The following is a 23,899-nucleotide window of genomic DNA, read 5'->3' on the forward strand; positions in this document are numbered from 1 at the left end:
TTATGGTGAGTGTTTATAATCTATGTTCAGTTAGTTTGATCAGAGTGATTTCTCTGTACTGATGATTGATGGTAGATCGTGCAGTTCTTCCTCTGAATCTTCACTTCCTTGCTTTGGTTTCATGATCTGTTGTTTCACATTGGTCTGTGACATAAAACATTTGGTATATCTGAGATTACTAAACATTTTTCATAGAGAGAAGATCTTTCTTGTACAACACGGGTGATGTCTGTTTCATGAAAATATCTGGAAAAACACTGTCAGTGATCCTCTTAAGACATTTTGAATATTCACAAATCACAGTTCTTCTGCTTGTGATTTCACCATTCATTAAGGAACACTTATACTTGAGTAAACATTTACATGGGACTACATACAAGCTACATTTCAGTTGCCATTAGTGTGAATAGTTATGTTTGCTTCAGAAAGCTGCTAGATAGAGAAAAACAATTGAGTTGATCATGACCGCATGTGACTGAGGTTATTCTGAGGTGGGTTGTTCCTCATTTAGCCCTACTGTATGTTCAGCAGGGCTTTAAGATGCTGATCCAGTTACTCAACAGCAAAAAGCACACTGAGCCCATACAACCACACCCACTTCATGACACACAGATAAAACACTCATAATCCCTGACTGACAGACTTATGTTTTCCCTTCATCAACCTGACAATAAGCAGACCTTTGATCTTTCAGGGTGGCAGATCTGAAGTCTTTCATATATTCTACAGCTTGTTGTGATTCATCCGAGATGATTTTAACTTGGTATATGTGTAATAACGGAGGGATATTCCATGGAGGAAAAATTCATTCTATCTAAGTTTCTTCCCTCGAGCACCTGTTTGCACCTTTGTTGCTTCAGACAACATCCACATAGTTTCTATTTTTTGATTTTCTTGTAGATGTAGCCAAAGGATTCAACATCGTCTCACCTGTTCTGCTGCTGGAAAATGGCCTCTGCAGCAGAGGACGTCCACCTGGGCTCAGGCCCTGATGAGGACGACCAATATCTGTCGGGGAGTGAGTCCGACTCGGACAGCATTCTCTCTGATGACTCGGTGCTTCCAGACTACACTCCAGAGGTAACGGACGGGCATGCGGCAACAACACTGTATCGAGCATGCGCCCATAATGAACCCTTCTCTCTGCGGAGAGTTCTGGAGAGAGGGGTCGCAAAAGAAGAAGCCACAGAGCTGGACATCAATGGCATGGTGAGAGTCTCATTCATAATGGAGTAGATCATAGCTCATAATGTCAACACTTACAAGGTAGAGCGGGGCGATAATTCAATGAGATAATTTATCGTCTTTCAATGGAATACACAATTATGATGTCTAGACTGATAAAAACAAGCACATAGTAAGTCAAATTAATCAGAAAATCTGATCAATGTTATCAGTTAAATCAAACTACTGTCTTAATCTGAAAGCTCTGTAATTGTGTGTGCACAAAAACAAAGTCAGTGTATAGCTGGAAATATTCTTTACTTTTTTTTTTACAATAAGCACACTTGCAAGACATAAAACACCCAGTAGCATAAAAAAACAGAAAAAAGGGGATACATGCTAAAAACAAATGCGAAGCTGCCAGATGACAGCGATATTTAATCCATATTCTATTACATATATTTAAATCTACTTTTATAATCTAATTTAAAACTGTTATGTTCATTTTGCATTTAAGTGCTTAATCAAATCAGAACATGCCTTTCATCTGTCTAGTATTTAATTCACAAAGGAGCATACAAAATAGACTTTACCATGTGGTTATTTCATATAAACTATTTATTGAACTAACAGAAAAGCTAATATATAGTGATATATATATTGTATCCAGATATGAAATGAGCTACATCATGATAGAGATTTTGTCCATATCGCCCAGCCTTATCCTAAAGTCATTGATCCTTACCGTTGTCTATGACCAACAGAACGGCTTGATGGTGGCTTGCTGCAAAGGTTTCGTGGACATTGTTTATGGCCTTAACACCTGTCCTTTTATAGACATAAATCACCAGGACAATGAAGGCAACACTGCTCTGATGATTGCATCCCAAGGAGGTAAGTGGTACCTAATCAATAAACATAAGCAAAACAAAACAAAGGTCAAGTTCAGAGGATAAACCAGTAAAGAACAACAAAATGATGGTTTAATAAGACAGTAGCAAATATCATATAATGCATGATGTTTCTTCAATAGACTGAAAACTGTAAAACTTAAATACTTCCCAGCCGGCCAGCTTTCAAACGTTACATATTTTCTGACTTGATCTCTGAATTCTGTGTTTTCATCTGCAGGTCATGTCAACACAGTCATGTATCTCCTAAACTACTATCCTGGTATAGACACTGAAATAAAGGATTGTCGCGGCTTCACAGCGCTCATCAAAGCTGCTATGACCGGCCGCAATGACGTCATGGCTGCCCTTCTAATGGCTGGTACGTGTTTATTGTGTTTGATTGCTTGATTTTTTTCATTAATGTCATTAGAGTTTTTGACAGCCTGTTTTGGTTGTCATTCATTTTTGATAAATGTATTACATATTGTATGAAAACGTTCTGCAAAATATGAGGACTTTGCTTGCCTCAAACCAATATATCACATGTTCATTTTTAAAAACCTTAGACCGAAAGAAGTGATTTTACTGTACAGTCTATTGCATATTCATAGATTTCAAATATTTTCATGTCCAACAAATGCAGATAAGAACATTAACGTGGACATATAAACTAATGCTCAGATGACTGATAGTAAAGTTTTCTCACCATTAACCTTTTACAAACACTATTCTTCATACCTTCCTCATCCACCAGTGTAACAACCTTTGCACTCACACAGTAGCTGCTGCACTATGATATGATCGGGTCTTTTTTGAAGCTCTGACATTAGCTCATTAACCAGCACTCTTATAGCTCTAAATTAACAGTTATAGCACAGGTGGTGAGAATAGCTGAGCCCACGGTTTATCTGTCCATATTTGAAGCCAGCTAACTCTGTTTGCGAGTGAACGCGCCAGTGACGCTAGACAGGTTTAGGGGATCATTCTGAGGACATTATCACATCTTAACACACCCTCAAGTAACCTCTGATTTACAAGTCTCACAGGTTGGTTGTAGATTAGCCACATGTAGAGCTATTTGTAGACTGCACAAGTTTCTTAAACTCTCTTTTAGTCATGAATTATTCTTTCACATTGCAGTAGGGTGACAAATAATGATTATTTTCATCACTGATTAATCTATTGTTTATATGCTTGGTTAATTGATTCATCTTTTAGTCTATGATGTTGCAAGGTACTGGAAAAATGGGATACCAGAATAGAACTGGTATTGCATACTGGGACATTGATCGTAAACTCGAATAGACCATTGTTAATGTGCTTAATGACACCTGTGCTTTTGTGCTATGACAAGCTATAATGTCAGCCATTAAAAGGCTGAATTGTTTTCTGCAGATCTGAATAAAACCAAAAAGCAAAGAAGAATTAATTATTTACTTTATAATTAAAATGAACCATTGCCCTCCTCATTCCCTTGCTCTACCATCTTTATTTCCAGGGGCTGACATACACGCAGTAGACTCCACAACACAGAAATGCGCTCGGGACTGGGCGCGGAAAACAGGACGCTATGAGACCCTGTATCGTCTCCATCGACTGAATATGCGGCCAAAAGCTGAGCAGTGCTGTGAAACGTATGTCCCTGAGTGGCCTGAGCTCCAGGAGAGGGTAGCAAAGGCCACAGCTGAGAAAAGTGCCAGGGAAATAATGACCCAGCGGATCAAAAACACATTTGGATTCAGACTTCCACGTGACCCCCAGGACAACGGGGCCTTGGACCACATGGTGCGCATTACCACCAGTGTCCACAGTCCCCTAATTTCAACTGGATGCCGTCCGCTTTGCCCTTCGAGCCCTCCTGAGGTGGGGAAGAGACGCATGGCTGTGCCAGAGCTGATGAAGAAACACACACCTAAGGAACTAGAAGGCCGCTCAATGTGCCACAGCAACGGATCAGTGTCACACATCATTCCCACAATCCACTCTGCAGAGTCCATCCCATGCTGTGCCGACACAGAGCGGCGAGGCAGCATCCTCTCATTGGCTTCCACCAAAGTTACAAACGCATTCATTTCCCGCGCTATGGCGAGAAGGAACAGCGTGTTCCCCTCTGGCTGTATCCCCAAGATCGATGTCAGCAGGCCTTCGGACGCAACACCAAAGAAAGAAAAGAAGAAGAAGAAGAAGAAGAATATCAAGGGCTTCTTGGAGCCACCTAAGTGGAGGTACAAGGAGATCAAGGATGAGAAAAAGAAGGAGAAGAAGAAAGCTGAGAAAGAAAATGCAGAGAAAGAGAAGAAGAAGAAAGAAAAAGACAAGAAGGCCAAAAATGAATAGTTTCTGTATCATCCCTTTTGAAAACAATATGCTTTTTAAAAATGCGTCCAACTCTCAACTTTCAAACCAAATATCTTGGACATTTACAGCAAATATAGAAACTTAACCTAAAAAGGAAAATAGGTAAGAAAGGAGACATTTTTTCTTCCTAAAACTGAATGACAGAGGACCTCAAACACCACTGCAGGGACTCTTTTTGGAAGAGTTTGTAGCTTTAAGCCTCTAATGTCTAAAGGTAGAAGCAAATATTACATGATTTTAGCATAGAAAAAATCTAATTCCTTGAATATAGTTAATATATAGAATCCAAAAAGACTAAAATTACCTTTTTAATTATTATGATACAATGTATGAAACCCATATTTATTGATTCAGTTTCACAGGTGCTACAGCAAGTATGGCATCTACCTCATGATCGTTAACACAAAACACAGCCAGGCAGGAACATACTGTATATATACCTGCATCAATTTACTATGCAAAATGGAAATATATAAAAACATAGCTAAATCATAGCTCATTTGTAATGTTGTAATGTTGTTTCACGTGTTGTGTTGTTTTGTTGTGTTATTTTTGTAAATAGCAAACCAAAATCCATTGTAAATATTGTACAGTATGGAGCAAACATGCATCACAATGGAGGATCTGTTTAATCCTGTATTTCAGTTCTAAGGTTTATTGCCATTTTCTGATATTGCCAATAAAATATTCATATGATATCTCCTGACTTTATGAACTCTTTGAGAAATTAAAAAAAATATATAGTACAGGGAAAGTTTCAATTAATTCATTTGTTGGTGTTTAAAGCTGCATTAGTCAATATTTTCATATTACCAATGGATCAAATGACTATGTGTAATGTGAAAGGTTTCACTCGTAGGGATGAACGCACAAGGAGTTACCACCAGTCTATTTTATCTCATTATCTTGGTTTTCCTCCCATTAACCTTTTTTCCAGCTGCAGCAGGGCACTGTTTTCAGCAGAAAAGCCAGCAAACACAGATAGCGAATAGCTGTTGAACATTTAACAGGTAAAGAGACATGTGAAAATAGGAAACTGTTTGCTAACAAGGTCACCATTAACTTTGTTTGGTGACAATCAAAGTCTGTATATAAAAAGTGGTCAAAGTCAACATGATATTTTGGTTTGTGGACTGCCATTTTGAAGTAGAAAAAAACAAGGACAACTGGCAGACCAGACAACAACCATAACTTACTTCATAAACATCACACTGTATTGAAGAAGAAACGAGCGATTGAAATGGTTAACCCATGTTCACTGAGTTAATAGATTCATGCAGGTTTCCATGAATCGTTGTGGTACCTGGACCGTGGTCGTGCCTCCTGCTGTGAGCCGACTGCTGTGAGCCGACTGACACCCACTGCTACTTCGATTATTATTTTTAGCCACATTACTATCCCTATTTCATAATTATAATTCTACTATAATAATTGCTGCTGTTATTATAAATAGTCTTCATTTTTTTCCTTCGTTACTCTGCTTACTACTCTTATTATATGAATAATTTATGTCATATATATTGAATGTGTTGTATCTCTGTTATGCTGTTCATTCTGTACACATGACATCTATTGCATTCTGTCCATCCTGGGAGAAGGATCCCTCCTCTGTCGCTCTCCCAGAGGTTTCTTCCTTTTTTCTCCTTGTTAAAGGGTTTTTTAGGGGAGTTTTTCCTGTGCAGATGTGAGGGTTCAGGGACAGAGGATGTCGCATGTGTACAGATTGTAAAGCCCTCTGAGGTAAATTTGTAATTTGTGACAATGCCTCTATGTCAATGTTGTATTTTCAGCTTGTTCTGCTGCCCGAGTGGCCAAATAAAAAATAAATACAGCTGTAATGTCCAAAAACTGAAGGTCGTCAAGACCAAAGACTGTAGGCCTAACTGAAGACAGCAATCCCGGGTCTTATGAACATGTATGTGAAGAAATGTGACAAAAACATATTTGCAGGAGCAGTCTTTCCTCCATTCCTCTAAGACATTTTGGATCATTAGATCCTAATGCAAAAAAGAAATGTAGCTAGGACCTGGTGTTGACAAAAAGGCCATTTGTGAGTGATATTGTGTGGCACATCCAGGACTACAGTACATCCTCATGATGTTGACCTTTAACCTAGACAGATAGATGGATGGATGGATGGATGGATGGATGGATGGATGGATGGATGGATGGATGGATGGATGGATAGATAGATAGATAGATAGATAGATAGATAGATAGATAGATAGATAGATAGATAGATAGATAGATAGATGGATGGATGGATGGATGGATGGATGGACGGACAGACAGACAGACAGACAGACAGACAGACAGATAGATAGATAGATAGATAGATAGATAGATAGATAGATAGATAGATAGACAGACAGATAGATAGATAGATAGATAGATAGAGAGAGAGATGGACAGACAGACAGACAGACAGATAGATAGATAGATAGATAGATAGATAGATAGATAGATAGATAGATAGATAGATAGATAGATAGATAGATAGATAGTGACTGAATGAATGTATGAATGTCTCCCCTCTTTAGTCTGCAGCCTGTGACTCTGCTGCAGCCTGCTGGTGGACATGTGAGTTAACAGTTCTCTGGTGACAGCCCGGTTAGCTGTCATCATCACGCCTCGCCACATCTAACGTTAGCCGATGTCTTAATGCGATGCGCTGGGAATTTATTGATCATGGCTAACCTTCGGATCTCGTTAGCCGTCGTGGTTGTCCAGGTCGTCCTGTACAGAGCCTGCGACGGTGAGTGACTTGTTGTTTGTTTTGGTCACAAGCTGCTGCTGCTGCTGCTGTCATCACCGAGGAGAACGAAGGTGGAGTTAGCCTGCTAGCTAGCGTTAGCTAGGCTAGCTGCTGCAGCCGGACGACACATTTCATTGACAAACATGAAACCAGCTCAGCCTCCGTCTGTTTAAACCCGGGTGTTATGTACATATCTCCCGTGTAAATGTAACCAAACACGGTAGAGACAGTCAGCCTCACGTCTGAAGCAGCAGTTCACATGTGTTAGCAGCGACAGCTCAGTGGATCAACCTAATCCGCTGTAGACAGTCAGTCCAGCACAGCTCAGCTTTTTTATTAATGATAATTTCATTAATGAAAGAGATTGTTGTGAGCGCTGTGCACAACCTTTACTCTATGCAGCACCATTGTGATGTTATCTGAAGACATTTGACATGTTGCTGTTTAATAATAATGCCATGTGGATATTATTATTACTGCGTGCTCACATGTTGATGCTATAACAGGAGATGCACTCCTAAATACAGACATTAGGCTTCTCAGATCTGCAGCCTCCAGGCACAGATAAGTCTCTTTTTTACAGTTTTGGTACAGAGATAAATAACACAGACGTTAATGTGAACTATAACACGTTGACTGTATCTGTTGGTAGATGGAAACATCATTTTACAGTAGGTAATATGTTTATTATTCTTATTTATAATCCATAACTCCTGAAAATTCAGTTTAAAACCGTTTATAGATATAGATAAAAATAAATAAGCAGTTGGTAAAGAAAAAAATAGTTAATAACATTGATTGAAAAGTCCTGTAAATCCAGTATTGCCATAAAGAAGCTAGGGCTGAAACTGACAAGTACTTTCATTAGAATTTAAACTTTTGATTACCTTCTAAGTTAATTGGTTATTATAACATAAATACTCAAAAAAAAAAAAAATTGTTATTCAAATTGCTTTGTTCGAACCAACAGTCTTAAAGCCCAATGATGATCTGGTTCAATGATATAGAGAATTGCAGCAAAACCTCACATTTGAGAAGCTGAAACCAGGTATAAAGTTGTTGCATAAACATCTAATCTTATCTGGAGGTGTTCTTGTCGAAAACCGGAAAAGATAACCATGTGCTGAAGCAGCTGAATTCCCGTGCTGATACAAACTGCTGTGTACCTAACAAGAGTTGATATTTTGATTAATTTTAACCTCTGAAATGCTTTTTGTTTTAGAGGTAAACATACACCTTTTACTATTTCCTTTAATCACAATTGAACTGCAGTTGTCGGTATCTAGCCTTTATTTCTTCTATGAGGTGTTTTTGAAACAATCAGAAAAATGTAGATTACAGTTGTGTGACATTTATAGCCATGGAAAGTCTTAAATGTCAGTCTCATTTCATATTGAGCCATAATTTATCTTCCTTAATTCTTGTTTGTTTTGTTTCTCACATTTGACCACCAGCATCTGCCAAGTAGGTGTTGGCATTGTATGAGTCACATCACAAAAGATGTTGTAACACAATAACATTTCCCTTGTTTGACGTAGTTGACACTGAAGTTTAGCTGCATGTATGTGGGTTTTCTAACAAAAACACCGGTTCTTTAGCTAGGTCACTTTCTACTGGGAGTCCACTAGAGGCTTTTCCGGAATTACTGGAATGTCACATCATGTCTGTGTCTTAATGATATTATTAAATTGCAAAGAGGAAGTCTCAGTCTCAATTGTCATAATCACAGTCTCAGCGGATCATTAAACTACTACTCCTACATGCCCTCACACAAACTCTCCATCCATCCTCCAAAAGCCCCTTGCCGGCGTAACACAGCCCACGTCTAACACTTCCTCTACTTCCTGCCCTCCCTAGCACCATCCTCCAACTCTCTGACCTTATCTCTCTAGTTCATCTTTGCAACACATCACCCATCGGAACATTTTCCTTAGTGCTTGAAGTATTTAAGAGACTCTTGAGAATCAGACTCTTGAGAATCAGACTCTTGAGAATCAGACTCTTGAGAGAGATTTTGCTCTCTAACCTTGTGAGTTTGCTGTCTCGAGCGGGTCTCCCATAAACCAAACTAATAATATAACCATCATTTTTAGCAATCAAAAAGTGAGATGCCACACGCTAAAGAAATCAGAATGGGAGTTTATCAGGGACAAAGTATTGGTAGTTATTGTCCTTTTATGTTTTTTGGCTGCATGTGAGGATACGTTGCACATTTATAAGTCCATAGTTTATGCTGTTATGCATACTGTCACTGTTGTCAGTTATTGCCCTCTACTGCACGTCATGTGTACTATAAGTTCCTTCACAGCTGCAAAGAAAAATACAGTACTTTGCTCCTACATTTGACTGTTTTATAAAGTCCAGTATGTTTAATCATGCAATCTATTACGTTTGCAGCTCTGCGGTGTAACTGCACCACTGCCCAGTGTGAGAAGACTGGCTCCCAGTGTGAGACCGATGGAGCCTGCATGGCCTCCACCTCCTTCATTCAGGGCCAAGAGCAGCACATCCGTATCTGCATCACACGGGACAACCTTGTGCCCCCTGGACAACCATTCTACTGCCTCAGTGCAGAGGGCTTGCTCAATACCCACTGCTGCTACACTGACTACTGCAACAGCATTGACCTCAAAGTACCCTCAGGTTAGTAATGTCAAATATCACACAGCATATACATTTACATTTAGTGTTGCTATCACCAAGAGTCTTACTTAAATTTTTTTGCATGACATATCAGAACACAAATGTAAGTCAATCATATGACTTGGAGCAAATACATAATACATTTTTTTTTTACCTGGAATGCCACACATCTAAACAACATTGAGGGCACAAACCCCAGTCATGAACATGTATCTCTTTCCTACACAGTTTTGTAAATCATCGTGTGCTACGAGGTTTTGTACAGTGTCTAAAAATATTTCTCAGAGTTCCTGTGGAGAGAAAAGAGGCAGTGTGAAGCTATTGAGACAGTAAAAAAGGACAGCAGTCATCTCCAGCATGCACATAAAACACAAGTTCATATGATTTTTGATTATATAAAGCACTTTAAAAGACAAGGGGATTCTCATGAGAACTGTGTTAGAATGTATGAAAATATGTGGAAAAGACTACAAAGTTGTCCCTTCGATAGAATGCATGTTGGATTATCTTGGAATGATTATAGTAAAACTTCAAAGACCCTGAAAGTGATTAATTTTTCTGAATCAAGGGTGGAGTTGAAAAGAAACTCAAGCATCACAGAGAATGGTCAATAGAGAGAATAAGCAGGAACAAGGAGGCTTTTACACTAATAGTATGCTGTTAATGGAATTCGAACACGTCTGGCACTTATTTTGACAGTAAAAGCCTTTCAGTGTAGAGAATTGAGCATTTCTTTCTTAAATAATCAATAAAAGTTGCATGAGTCAAATGTTAACTTCATTTTCTAGTTGTCCGCTGTGTCAAAACCTTTATACTGTCATCCCGCTACGCACCCTAAGCAGTTCATATCAGGGAGCAGCGTTTGAGTGCCAGATATTGCATTTTAATTTTCCACTGTTATCTTTTTCAGCCGGGACTCAATCAGGTGGAGGATACGGCCCAGGTGGGACATGGGGGCTGGTGGAGCTAGTTGCTGTGATTGCAGGGCCGCTGTTTCTGTTGTGTCTGCTGCTGCTGATGGGTACATTCCTGTATCAGTACCACCAGAGGGCCTACAGCCACAGGCAAAGGTTAGAGGTGGAGGACCCCTCCTGTGACCACCTCTACATGACCAAAGACAGCACCCTGCAGGACCTCATATACGATCTGTCCACGTCTGGTTCAGGCTCAGGTCAGTGCACAACTTGTTAAAATAGCTGCAGGCCAACACACATGTTTCAGTTTAAACAGTTTGTTGTTTTTTGATCAAATTATTATCAGAAAAACACTGATGACTGTTCTCATCCTTTCTGAGCAGGTCTGCCTTTGTTTGTCCAGCGGACCGTGGCCAGAACAATTGTCCTTCAAGAGATCATTGGCAAAGGGCGTTTCGGGGAGGTGTGGCGAGGACGTTGGAGGGGTGGTGATGTGGCGGTGAAGATCTTCTCGTCCAGGGAGGAGCGCTCCTGGTTCCGTGAGGCTGAAATCTATCAGACCATCATGCTCCGCCATGAAAACATCCTGGGCTTTATAGCTGCTGACAACAAAGGTGCAAAACAGTGACAGCATTTGTTTGTTGTGAAATAATTAATCATTTCTCATTTAAACTTACCATTTCTTGTGAATGTCTTTATTTCTCTCTGCTGCCCAGACAATGGCACATGGACCCAGCTGTGGTTGGTGTCGGACTACCATGAGCATGGTTCTCTGTTTGACTACCTGAACCGCTACTCTGTCACTACTGAAGGAATGATCAAACTGGCACTGTCAGCTGCCAGCGGTCTGGCACATCTGCACATGGAGATTCTAGGAACACAAGGTGACAGCAACATGTTTCACCGCTTATAGTGTTTTTTTCCCTTTTGAAACGCGTTCCTTATGTTTCCTCCCCACAAGGCCTCTTATGTTAACAACAAACCTTTTAATTGATCAAACGACATATGTCACAATAACACTGTAACATTTGATTGATAACATGTTACCCACAAGATTAAGTTTAAAACACTACATAATTTGCTGTTCATTTATGAATAGAAAACAAAACAGAGACTGAAATAGATAGAAATGGATGTATAAATTATGTTCTTGAAGACATGGGTGTCTAAATACTTATTGCAAGATGGCAGTTTATGCAATGGGAAAAGATAAGTAAATGGTACCCCGTTGAAAAATAGAGGACAAGGACAATTTCTTTGAGTCAATACTGTCATTTTTTCATTTATTTACTTTATAAATTTGGTATGGCCAAAGGAAAGAGTTAGTCCTCTGATCTTATATTTATAATATACTGGTTCTCTTTGAAAGCAGTTCATTACTTGTTGTATCTGAGAACTGTTATGCTGCTCATTCTGTACACATGACATCTATTGCATTCTGTCCATCCTGGGAGAAGGATCCCTCCTCTGTCGTTCTCCCATAGGTTTCTTCCTTTTTTCTCCCTGTTAAAGGGGTTTTTTAGGGGAGTTTTTCCTGTGCCGATGTGTCGTGTGTGTACAGATTGTAAAGCCCTCTGAGGCAAATTTGTAATTTGTGATTCTGGGCTATACAAAATAAACTGAATTGAATTGAATTGAATTACTGAATTCTCTGTTTAACTATTCATCATGGAAAATTAAAGAGCAGTTGAGGACATTTTGGTGCACAATAGGATGGAACAACAAACTGATGCCTCAAAAAAGGAAAATTGCACAACTTATTTTAGTTTCAATTTTTAAATAAAAGAGTTGATATTGATATGTAATAAAAAATAAAAAAAAATGTCTGACATGTTCATTACATTTTTGTAGGAAAGCCAGGCATTGCCCACAGAGACCTGAAGTCCAAGAACATCCTGGTGAAGAAGAACTGCACCTGTGCCATTGCTGACCTGGGCTTGGCCGTCCGTCACGACTCTGCCACAGACACCATCGACATTGCGCCCAATCAGAGGGTGGGCACCAAGAGGTCTGTGTCAACACACACACCAGCAGCTGCTGACCGTCCGTTCTCACAGATATCCTTGACACCCTTTCCCAGAAAATCCTTCATCTCTGCACATGATTACAGACAGGGATTGTTTTTACATCTCTCAGGTACATGGCTCCAGAGGTTCTGGATGAGACCATCAATATGAGACACTTTGACTCATTCAAATGTGCTGATATCTATGCTTTGGGGCTGGTCTACTGGGAGATCACTCGCCGCTGCAATAGTGGAGGTCAGACTCTGTTGTTTTTACTCCGGATACTCAACCTGTGTTGTTTGATTTTTTTTTATCGATGTTAACAACTGAGATCACAGCACTGATCTGACCCTGACAATGTCCTGTGTTATCAGGTATCCATGAAGAGTACCAGCTGCCCTACTATGACCTGGTACCTTCTGATCCTTCCATAGAGGAGATGAGAAAGCTGGTGTGTGACCAAAAGCTACGACCCAACATCCCTAATTGGTGGCAGAGCTACGAGGTATAAAAATGATATTTTAAAGCACAAATGTTACTGTTTAGGATCTGCAGTTTATTACAACATCCAGTTGCTGAGATCTTGGAACGCTGTGAAAACACAAAAATTAGTCCAAGAGGTTATCAGGTTAGTCCCCCAGGGTAGAATTATTTTAATATGATAAAGGTATTTGTCACTCTTCCATTCCAATTAGGCTAAGCTGTTTGCTTATTTATAACTTGAGCAATATATATCAGCTGGTATTACGAGATTCAGTTGGGCATATGTCAGATGATGAGTAAGTGGTGCACAGAAATGCCAAAGGTATGTTTGATGTAATCTAGAAATAGTTTCTCCATCACATAGATGTGCACCAGAGAGCATTGACTAGTTTATTTGTCCAACTGTCCAGTACATATCTTGGTCACAATTCTTGAAACAAATAATTTAAGGGATCTAAATATATAATCCCTTTGTTTAAGTTATTTGTATATGTAAAAACAAAATATGTTTTTGTTTTAAATCTCACAAATATGGATAATTGTCTTCAGAAATCCAGTATTGGTTGGGTGATGTTTACGGCCTGTTAGATTGTTTGTGTTTCCTTCCCAATCTGATTTACCAGCTCTAAGCAGAGACTAAAGTGAGTTACTGCTGGAAATGATGGCAAAAACTAAAAGAAAATAAGACCAAAGATGAAATAAACTTTCTTTTAAATCTCTCTTTTTTTAATGGACATTTATATATTTATTTATATTTTCAAGCCAAATTAGTGGATTGTCGGGGGCTACACTATACTTGCATGAACAGGGTCTTTCCACCAAGCCTCAAACATTTCTTGACTACTTGAACTACATTTGTATCGTCATAATCATTTATACTGTATTGAAGGCTCTTAATCCTTATTTGCTTTTCCGCCCTGCTGTTCCAGGCTCTGCGGGTTATGGGCAAGATCATGAGGGAGTGTTGGTATTCAAATGGGGCTGCCCGCTTGACAGCCCTGCGCATCAAGAAGTCGCTCTCCCAGCTCAGCATTCAAGAGGACATTAAAGTCTGAGTCAGCAGAGCGCTGAGAGAGAGCCCTGAGCAGGACCAGACTCCAGACTGTACGAAACACTGAGAAGAAGGGGCCGGGCCCTCTACAAAGAACTCACAAAGTAAGAGAATGTGATGGAGAGTCGCACTTTGTAAAATATTACTCCATTGACACTCCTGCCAGTTTTGAAGCCACTTGATTTTCTGACAAACCCTACCTCGCTTACCCAGCCAAACTACCAGAAACACCTTTCCTGTCTTGTCCTCAGCTACTGCTGCCCTTTTTGCTCCTCTTTACACTCCACACTAACAAGGATCCTTGGATTTCCTGTGTACTTGTATGCAATCAATAGCAGGATATGTAATTAACCATTGAACATTTTGCTGGTATTTCCTCAAGGTCTCTTTGATCACAGTCGCTTGATAGTTAACAAATAGCATTTGCTGTTTTTGTCTTTTGAAAGGGAGCAATTTGGGAGGTTTAGGAGTGTTTTTAACTTATATTTTATTATTCTGTTATTTAATGACTAGATCTTGTTATTAATATATGGGTGTTTTTGAGGCTTTTGTGCAGGTTTCTCTGTGCGACCTAGAGCATCCAGGCGCATTACAAACTGCTTAGAAATCCTTCAAAGACAATAATCCATCTGGTTCTGCTACAGCTGCGTTGTTTAGTTGTCTGCTGATTACTATGTGAGCATGTACAAAGCAGCTGAGACAGTTTGTGTAACTGCAGCCCATTTACTTTACAACAAGGTGTTTTAAGACTTCAAAGTCACTGGAGCTTCAAGGCGGCTTGCCAAACATGATTTGACCTTTGGATCAGTTGCCTGGAGCCCTTCCCATAAGCTGTTGTAAACCTCAGGTTTTTTCTTATGCTTACCAATCATCACACTTTTTGTCTGAATACACATATAGGAATTATTAAGCAAAATGCATTTCACTAGGATGGAGGGTTAAATATAGAGCAACAGCTGCCAAGGAGTTGAATCTGTATGTTTTAGTCTGTGATCTTCTTAGCTGACACCCTCACTGGCTTCAGATTGGGACACTTGAACAGAATGTGTAGAATATTTAAATGATGGTATTCCAATCTGAATGCAGCCGCTGTCTCTCGATCAACCCACAGACCATAACCTGCCATGAGAATAAACTTTGCTACTGGCCCTCAGATAAGCTGATACGCATGACATTCAGATGAACGTTTCGCCCTTTGCAGCAACCAATCCTATTAACACTGTACTCTAATACGGGACAATTTTTTTTAATTTTCAATCTCTTTTAAATACACTAACTCGAGGAATCTGAATAACAGTTTGTTTTTATGTTCATTTTTTTTATATTGTCAAGCATGTCCAATGTTCTTTTTACCTCAGGGCACATTTTCCCTGGCCAAGTATAACTACTGCACATAAACTAGCTTTTTAAGGTAATACTTGTGTAAATTTAACAGTTAAACTTGATTCTATGTTGATACTAACGTCATGTTATAGATGGTTGAATCTTTTATACCAGCTTTTTGGTTGGTGGAAAAAAAATTACTTCTGTTTTGCTGTTTGCGAACAGAATTGTGTACCAACGTACTTTTTGACCTCTGAAGCGACAATACTGTATGTGTCAGAAACACTGTTTATGTTGACTTTCTCCTTTAGCCCTCTATAACGGCAGAGCATTATTTGATTTTTAATCAACGTTTCCCCTCGCAGATCTTGTTTGTTCACCATGCAATACCTCCTTAATGTGCAAATTGTATGTGTATTGTTTCCGTCAAGCTAATCACTGTCTACATTTTATGTTCTCAGGATATAGGTGCGCCTTTGTCATTACCTGTATGCAAATTCAAGAGGTACTGTCTGTGTGTATACTTTCCCATGTTATTTATATATGTATGCTGTGAGTCCCATGTGCACTACTACTGACCTCACAGCATTAAAACCAAATTGTTCTCAGAATCATCTCCCGTCACGGCCTCTAGTGTTTATTTAAGATCACACCACTGAAAAATGAGACTGTTTATACAAATCATGCCAACCAGTTGCAGTACACTCCATCCGACTGGAAACTGTAAATATAATCTGACTATTTCTTTGGGAGATGAAATGTTGAAACTAAATACTACTGAAATGTCTCAAGGCTGACTCACAAATGTTTGACCAATACTTTTTTTCATTTTAAAATCACCTGCTGACTACATTGTATTGTTCAAGTCTTACAGGATGTTTGTTTGAACAAAGAGTATGGACTTGGCCTGAAATACTGGGGAGATCTACTATTTGGTGATTGAGTGTTGATCATATTTATACACTAAAGAGGTATGTTTGTCAAATTGTATCTGCCTTACAATGTATAAAATGCATAGTGTATTTAAGGTTTTAATACATTGCTCCGAGTACCCCCAAGGAAGAATAAGAGGGTGTGAGTCAAAGACATGATGTATTATTCTACAGGTTGTGACAACTTCCAGGTCTCTGTCTAGTCATGGAAAAGAGAAACCTGCAACCATGTAAAAAAAACCTTCAGGACTTATATCTTGTACCTTCTAATATAGAGTAATAAATTCAGTTGTTTTCCTGTATGGTGTTGATTTATTTAACTTTTTAATTTCATCGTGGCCGACCTCAACCTTGTATTTAAAAAAGTGGCCAAAATATCTGTTAATGTTGGTTTATTGAATAGTTTAAGTTAATAATGCAGTGTAAATCAATACTAACCAGTTAGATCTTTATGCAAAGGTTAATATGTGATAGATTAATGCATTCAACAACTTTTAAAATAAACTCAGAAACTTTATTGCTCATCCTTTCCATTATAATCTCAATGCAGATAACTACAAAAAATGCATTTAAATACAGTTGTACACCTTACATTTGATATATACCAAACAAGAAGTTTAACATGTCCATAGCCCATCCTCTTTATGAAAATGGAAAGGAAATGCTGGTATTGAGTGATTTTGATTGGGTCCCCTAAACACAATGAACAGAAACTGTCGAATAAATGCACTTGATGTTCATTACTGACTGTAAAGGACATCAACATAACCCAGCAAAAAGGTAGAAATCACAAAACAAGCAATGCCTCAAAAAATGTTGATTTGGCTATTATTTTTCAAATTTTTGACCACTCTTCCAAAAACTGATTTGCAACATTGAAGCAATAGGCGAGTCCCTTTAACGCCAATAATGCCAAGAACCAAAATGTGAGAAACAAAACAGCCAGAAAAATAAATCTATTTAAAAAGGGAAATTTACAATACATTAAACATGTGTTATACTTGACAACACAGACAAAATAGCAAAACATAAAACCCATAAATATCCAGAGCTTGTGCATTTAGACAGGATACAGCACAATTAACAGCAAACTAACAGCAGATTCATTGTCGCTGTTAGTGGACCGTTGTCACGAGAGCCTTAAGTGCTTTTCCAGGTTTGCTACTTTGTTGTCAGATTAAAATCTGAGCCCTTGAATTCTTTGCACACTGGTAACTGTAGTAACTTGATTTGATAGTTGACACATTTACATAAACCAATTTTCTTACTGCCTTAATTTTTTTCAGCTTTTCCTTTTATAAAAGAAAAAAATAGGTCCTGAAGCTGAAACCTACAAAAGCCCTGGCTTATTATAAATTTACTGAGACCATGATCAGGCATTTTAATTTGAGATCTAAACTGACCAGTGCAAACTTCTGGCCATCTCCGAGGTCTAGAGGGTCTTGTGTTAGAACGATTAATTTGGCTAGATAATTTTTATGATATTCATTCTTTTAAAGTAGCATGAAGCTAATTTTTGTATGTGTGTACTGTGTATGAACAGTATGTAAGACGGTTACATACAGATAAATACCTCTGTAACCATATGAGAACAGAAGTTAAACAATTAAGAAATTAATCCCCCACCTGCATTCAAATAATCAGACTAGCTGGATACCACTTTAAGCCGGAAAACGTCAAACTATTTACATGTACAAAGAACGGGTCTCAAGCAAATGTAAGACCAACAACTCACACCAGTTAGACAGCGTTTAAAATGACAATTACATAGGCGTTATGTGCATCTAGATTACAGCCTTTTTATCAAAATAAAATGCTGCCAACAAAAGGCAACACAGGTAAATCTAAAATTTACACTTTGGGGAAAACATTTGTGATCGAGCCATAATCAATGGTCCTCCTCTACCGTACATTAATCAACAAGCACAGAAGTGTGAATGATGCCTGGTCATCCTGAGAGGCTGCATCTCCTCTTCAGAGTTCTCTGGGCTCCGTCTCTTGTAGCTTGGAACTTGGCTCAATTTACAAGAGCACCTGTATGTCTGTGCTACTACAATTTTGTATTGCTGCGTTGCTAAAGCTTCATATATCTGCAGGGAGGGAGAAGTCTTCATGTGTGAATGTAGGAAGTCTGATTACAGGAGATGGGTGAGGATACTTCAATTTACTGTCAAAATGACCCTCTTACGTGCCTGTTCTTCCTCCATTTGCTCTTTAAACTGTGAAGCGTTTTCCTCATCAGGGTTACTTCCTCAAGCTGTGCCTATGGAATGAAAATCAAATTGTCAAAAAGTATTTAGAAAAATTTGTGACTGATTACACTGCTTTTAAAACTACTTTAATACCAATTGTATTAGTAACAAGTTGTTTTTGCTAATAAAAATGTGTAAGCTCCAAAAATCTTATGACAGTTAAACATTTGTACTTACCCTCTTCTCCATCAGTCAACACTAGTGCCTGGAGAATATCTGAAAGGGAGACAATTCCCTTCACCACCTCCTGCTCGTCTACCACCACCAGCCTGTGCACCTGAAGGAAACAAAGGAGGACCATATAAGTTACTTTTACCTCTGTAAAATAGTTTTTTTTTAACTACGGCAAGAAGAACGATGGGTAACTGATACATGACATTGTAACTAGCAGCAGCAGCATTGATAAAAGGAGACAAAATGGCTTGGAGTCTTACTTTTTGTTCTACTCAATGTAAAAATCGAGAAAAGTTAGTTGTAGGCTAGGCTCATTTTCAGGTAGTGCTTGATGTGTCCCTCTATGACTTTGATTTAAAAAAAACAAAAGGATAAAATGTGGAGGAACATTTCAGGCATTGTTTAAGAAAGGCTAGAGTTCATTGCACATTGCTCAGTGATAGCTGAAACCCACAGGGGGTCAAACCACAAGGGACGGCTACTTGGTGACACATAATGACATCCAGCTCTCACCTCGGCCTCCACCAGTCTGTTGATGATTGCCTCCAGGGTCTCGTGCCTGTGGCAGGTCAGCACTCCTTCAAAGTACTGCGAGCGGTGCTGCAGTGCTTTGGTCACCGTCACATCCAGGTTGTTGTACGTCTTCTCTGCTGCCAGGTTCTGTATAAACATAGGCCTTACGGTTAAAAGTGTTTCTTCGTCTTAAATTGCATAACAATTAGTTTGAAAGCGATACAGTCAAAATCTGAGTAAAAATGAATCTCCCAAGTAAGGCTGAGTGATATGAATAATGCTTTACCCCAATATTTGTCATTTTATATCCCCATTTATGGTGACCCAGTAGATACATCATTCAAATTAAAAGCGATATAGATCAAATAAACACATAATATCTGTTTGTGACTCATCCAGTGAATTAAACACCTAACAAGTTTAGATAATCACATTGTAATGTTGTCACATTACAATCCCATCTGATTGTGAACTAAATATTTTGAACTGTTGGTTAAATAAAGCAAGCAATTTGAATCCATTATCTCGGGATCTGGGAAATTATAGCAGGCACCTTTTACTACGTGCCAATATTACCACACAAAAAAAAGGTGAAAGATAACAACTTACTATGACATCAAATTTGGAGTATATATCCACTACTCGACCTGCAGGAGAGGTAGCATATCAGTAAAGAAAAAACTAAATTCAACAGGTCTCTGATCACCAATGCAAAATCAACAAGTGTGTCATTTCAACCAGCCCACATACCTTTGTCATCAACAACGGGGAGTGCCGACACTCGCTGCTCAACAAAAATACCCAGCGCCGTGTAGAGCGGTGTGTCTGTGCGGACCACTGCTATGTTCTGGAAAGTTCCGATGTTCAGGTCCTCTAAGGTTTGTTTCAAGAACGAGGGTTTTGGCATCTCTGATATCTGAAAACAATTACAAGAGATTGTGCAAACAACACTATTCAAATTGTAGGGGAATGGATGTCTTTGTAAAAAATAGTTTCATAATTTCCTATTTTCTTTAGTCTGCCGTGCTATTATCAGACCCAAACACTGAAAATAATTCAAAGTATTCAATGTAGGAGTAGCGAGGGGACTTACAAAAAGCTTCAGGAACTTGAGAATCCTCTTGTGTGTGAGAATGTAGAGTGTGTTTCCTGTCAGGGGGTCGATTACAGGCAGTCTGTGGATCTTATTCTTCAGCAGAGATGATACTGCATCATACAAACTGTGACACAGAAGTTCAGAGAGGACCAAGTTAGTCATCTTATTTTGGACACAGCATGTTGTGAGGTAAGATAGCTGTATAAAAAAGTGAAAAACAGCAAAGATATAGTTACTAATGTTAGCTCTTAAACTATTTATATCTTGGCAAGAAATGTAATAGCTTAAAGTTTAAGTTGAGTGAAGCATTTGTACAATTAATATTATGGGTAGAACTTCAAATCTCCCAGCAAAAGGTTTGGATCTGAAGTTTTACACCAACAACAAAATGCAGATGTGTGGAAGTACTACAGTCAAACCAAGCATGAATCTCAAAAAACAACTCACCTCGCATTTGGAGATATGCTAACCAAGGGCTTAAAAGAGTCTTGAAGGTACAACTCTATTATAAACAAAGACAGACGATAAGGTCAAGACCTTCAAGATTACATCAGTCAATGAAAAGAAGTACATTTCATATTAATACAACTTTTTCACCTCTCCATGTTTCAATTTTGTGTTCTTCCAATTCGTATATCTGTACCTGAAAGATTACAAAAGAGAAAAAGTGTTGACATATGCAAGAAGAACTAAGAAGGAAAACAAGACAAGCTTTTGATACGAATGTAAAAGTTGCAAGGGCACATTTAGCAACATAGTAAGTTATAATACCAACTATGACAAAATAAAAATCCTGTAGTCCAACTTTGAGATTTAATAATATACACATCATTTTACAATTCAAAGACTATAACCATTTGGTATCCACCATCTTACCAATGGAGATTTGTAGTAGCGATGTAGAATATTAATAAAGTCTGTGATGGTCAGCATACCTGCGGAGATGCATGAGGAGAATAAAGTCTGTCTTTTATTTATTTTGTCATACAAAGAGTGAAAGTGTGCCGAATGAAAATTGCCCTTACCAACAAAACACTGCTTTTTGCTGTCCCACAGAGGCGCTGCTCTAACCCCATTAGAGACAAGAGCAAAAAACGCCTTCTTGACCTGTAAAACAAATTAAACCAAAGTTTCAGTCTAAATAAGCTAATGAGATATAGATTCCATTTATTTGTTTCAAAGCTTTTGTTTTACCTGAAGTGACGTATCAAACACAACCAGTTTGGAGCTGGTAGGTACGAGGTCATAACATCGGTGGGACTTCATAAACCTGGTGTACACATTGTGCTCTGGGTCTGAAGGAATGAGAGCGATTATTTAATGAATGTTTTTAAACATCACTAATTCTGAGTTGTCTCAAACATTTATACAAGTCCTTACCCTCTACGACTGGGTCCTTTTTGCCCTCAAGATCATCAATAGTGATTGGAATCTTTAAAAATGAAAAAAGGTCATTAAAATGTAGGTTGTCTAGGCAACAAGAGAATGTGGGGGGGAAAAAACAGTTCAAAAGCCTGCATGGCAAGTGCAAATAATCCATAGTTTAGCTAGTGTATTGATTCCACCAGGGTTGTGGGCAGAAGCAAGTATTGGACAGCCAAGACAGGCAATAGGAAAATAGTTTAAAATGTGTATGACCAGCAGGTACAACCCTTGACAGTGTAATCTTAATGTGCAATGTTGTCAAAATGCTCACGGTTAGGATAATGGCTGGGTTTAGATAAAGTTAATGTTAAGTGGCTGGTGTAGGTAACTAAGCTATGTGTAGATATGCACGTATGCTTAAGCCAAATGTGCCATTACGTATCAAGTTGTTTTCAAGGTGTGTTCTTCAAGGTCTTAGTAAAGACTGATCCAATGCAATACCCAGGATATCTGACACACAAATCTCGCGTTGCCTCGCTAGTCAAGACTTCAATTGTGCAACTGCATACACGTACACTGCAGTCAACAAGTTAAACAAGAAGGAAGATAAACTTAACACAACTGTTCACCTGAGTGAGCATTATTTAGTTGTAAAGCTGTAGCTATTATACAATATTATTTAGAGTACTACTAACAATAATGTATCTAGTTAGTAAACCAGCAGAGGGTGTCTGAAGTTATGTGCAACCTGGACAACGCCACTGTAAACACAACACCATAAAGTGCTCACAGCAGTAGCATGACGCTAGCTGGCGTCACTGTCTGGACATCAGAGAGTCAGTCGCAGTTTGACCTGACGTAACCCTGGCGAGCCTTTGACTACACATGTCATACTGTCTCGTGCTATGAGTGCATGCCCATACTGGGGCTGAAACCATGGTTACGTTCTCCAAGGGCAAACATGTGTGGCTTCTGGACGGTTGACAACCGTTACTAAGAGGGGAGTTGGGCTCAGAACCACTCAGTCGTTAGCTTAGCCGGTTAGCTGCTATCCTTAGCATGCTTCGGGAAGTCGTGTTGGTTAGCTGGAGAGGGTTTGTTAGAAAGGTCACGCTGTGTACTAGATAACTTACACACTCCATGTTTCATTCGCTGGGTCGCCTTCCTGTAGCCGGGCCCGTTCAGTTAGGATCTTGCCAAACCACACAGGTCTTCCGCTACTCCTCACAACGAGAAACTTGAATGGCTGAGCAGTCCTCCTCCTCCTTCTTCTTCTGTGGTTTTAACGGCAGCGCGTCCTTATCGGTGCACTACTGCCATCTCCTGGAGTTAGTGACCTCCTACAGTGTGCGGAATAAGATAAGATAAAATAAGATAATCCTTTATTAGTCCCGCAGCGGGGACATTTGCAGGCTTACAGCAGCGTAGAGTAAAGTGCACACAAGAGACATAGTACAAGAAGACAAGATAAAAAATAAATAAAAAATGAAAATAAAAAAAACAAGTATTATAAATAAGAAAAAAAAAAAAAGTTTTCTGTTCCTCTTCTGTCCTGTCCTTACCATGCATCTTAGTGTGCACCTTTCTTTCTCCTGTTTTCTATTTCCTCCCCTACTTCTCACAATACCAACTATATTTTGTATTGAATGTAAATGTCGTCCTCTTCTCTCCTGACCACAGTGCTTCTGCCACTCTTCATTGCTTTCCTTCCATACAATGTCCTTTCCTTCTGTTTTTGAAAGATTCATATGTGTATGTCTGTTTCCTTTTTCAACAGCTTGTTTGGTTAATTTGTCCACTCTCTAATTTCCCAGAAGGCCCAGATTAGGACTTTGTTTGGTTTGTTTTGTTCTACCTGTTCTAAAGCCATCCGGACTAGGTACAGCTCAACAGTAATTACATTTAGGCAATTTATGTCTGATCAGTTGTTACCACAGTAAATGTAATGTTAGACTTAGGATCACACCACAAAATACC

At 38.9% G+C, this 23,899-nt stretch overlaps 3 protein-coding genes across 4 annotated transcripts; 2 read left to right on the plus strand and 1 right to left on the minus strand.

Annotated features, from left to right (window-relative positions):
• Positions 1–948: 948 nt before the first annotated feature.
• Positions 949–4,394, plus strand: ankrd33ab (ankyrin repeat domain 33Ab). Its single transcript, XM_054616374.1, has 4 exons — positions 949–1,209; positions 1,929–2,058; positions 2,296–2,436; positions 3,556–4,394. The coding sequence occupies exons 1-4, from the start codon at positions 949–951 to the stop codon at positions 4,392–4,394; spliced, it is 1,371 nt and encodes a 456-aa protein (XP_054472349.1).
• A 2,650-nt stretch (positions 4,395–7,044) lies between these two features.
• LOC129105381 (activin receptor type-1B-like) lies at positions 7,045–16,822 on the plus strand. Its single transcript, XM_054616373.1, has 9 exons — positions 7,045–7,170; positions 9,568–9,813; positions 10,724–10,984; positions 11,111–11,341; positions 11,444–11,611; positions 12,579–12,735; positions 12,864–12,988; positions 13,108–13,238; positions 14,146–16,822. The coding sequence occupies exons 1-9, from the start codon at positions 7,077–7,079 to the stop codon at positions 14,269–14,271; spliced, it is 1,539 nt and encodes a 512-aa protein (XP_054472348.1). The 5' UTR covers positions 7,045–7,076; the 3' UTR covers positions 14,272–16,822.
• Positions 16,823–17,032: 210 nt separating this feature from the next.
• Positions 17,033–23,204, minus strand: prkag1 (protein kinase, AMP-activated, gamma 1 non-catalytic subunit). 2 transcript variants are annotated; one of them, XM_054616121.1, is made up of 13 exons: positions 23,056–23,204; positions 21,938–21,989; positions 21,752–21,852; positions 21,583–21,664; positions 21,434–21,492; positions 21,155–21,200; positions 21,005–21,059; positions 20,555–20,681; positions 20,212–20,377; positions 20,071–20,108; positions 19,462–19,608; positions 18,952–19,051; positions 17,033–18,785 (listed from the first exon to the last, which is right to left on the minus strand). In XM_054616121.1, exons 1-13 carry the CDS (start codon positions 23,062–23,064, stop codon positions 18,775–18,777), a joined length of 993 nt encoding a protein of 330 aa, XP_054472096.1. In that variant the 5' UTR covers positions 23,065–23,204; the 3' UTR covers positions 17,033–18,774. The 2 variants fall into 2 exon arrangements, with proteins under 2 accessions (XP_054472096.1, XP_054472095.1); XM_054616120.1 differs by having other exon boundaries at positions 21,434–21,664.
• Positions 23,205–23,899: the final 695 nt, after the last annotated feature.

This window comes from Anoplopoma fimbria, chromosome 17 (genome assembly GCF_027596085.1).
Source record: "Anoplopoma fimbria isolate UVic2021 breed Golden Eagle Sablefish chromosome 17, Afim_UVic_2022, whole genome shotgun sequence".
NCBI classification, from domain to species: Eukaryota; Metazoa; Chordata; class Actinopteri; order Perciformes; family Anoplopomatidae; genus Anoplopoma; species Anoplopoma fimbria.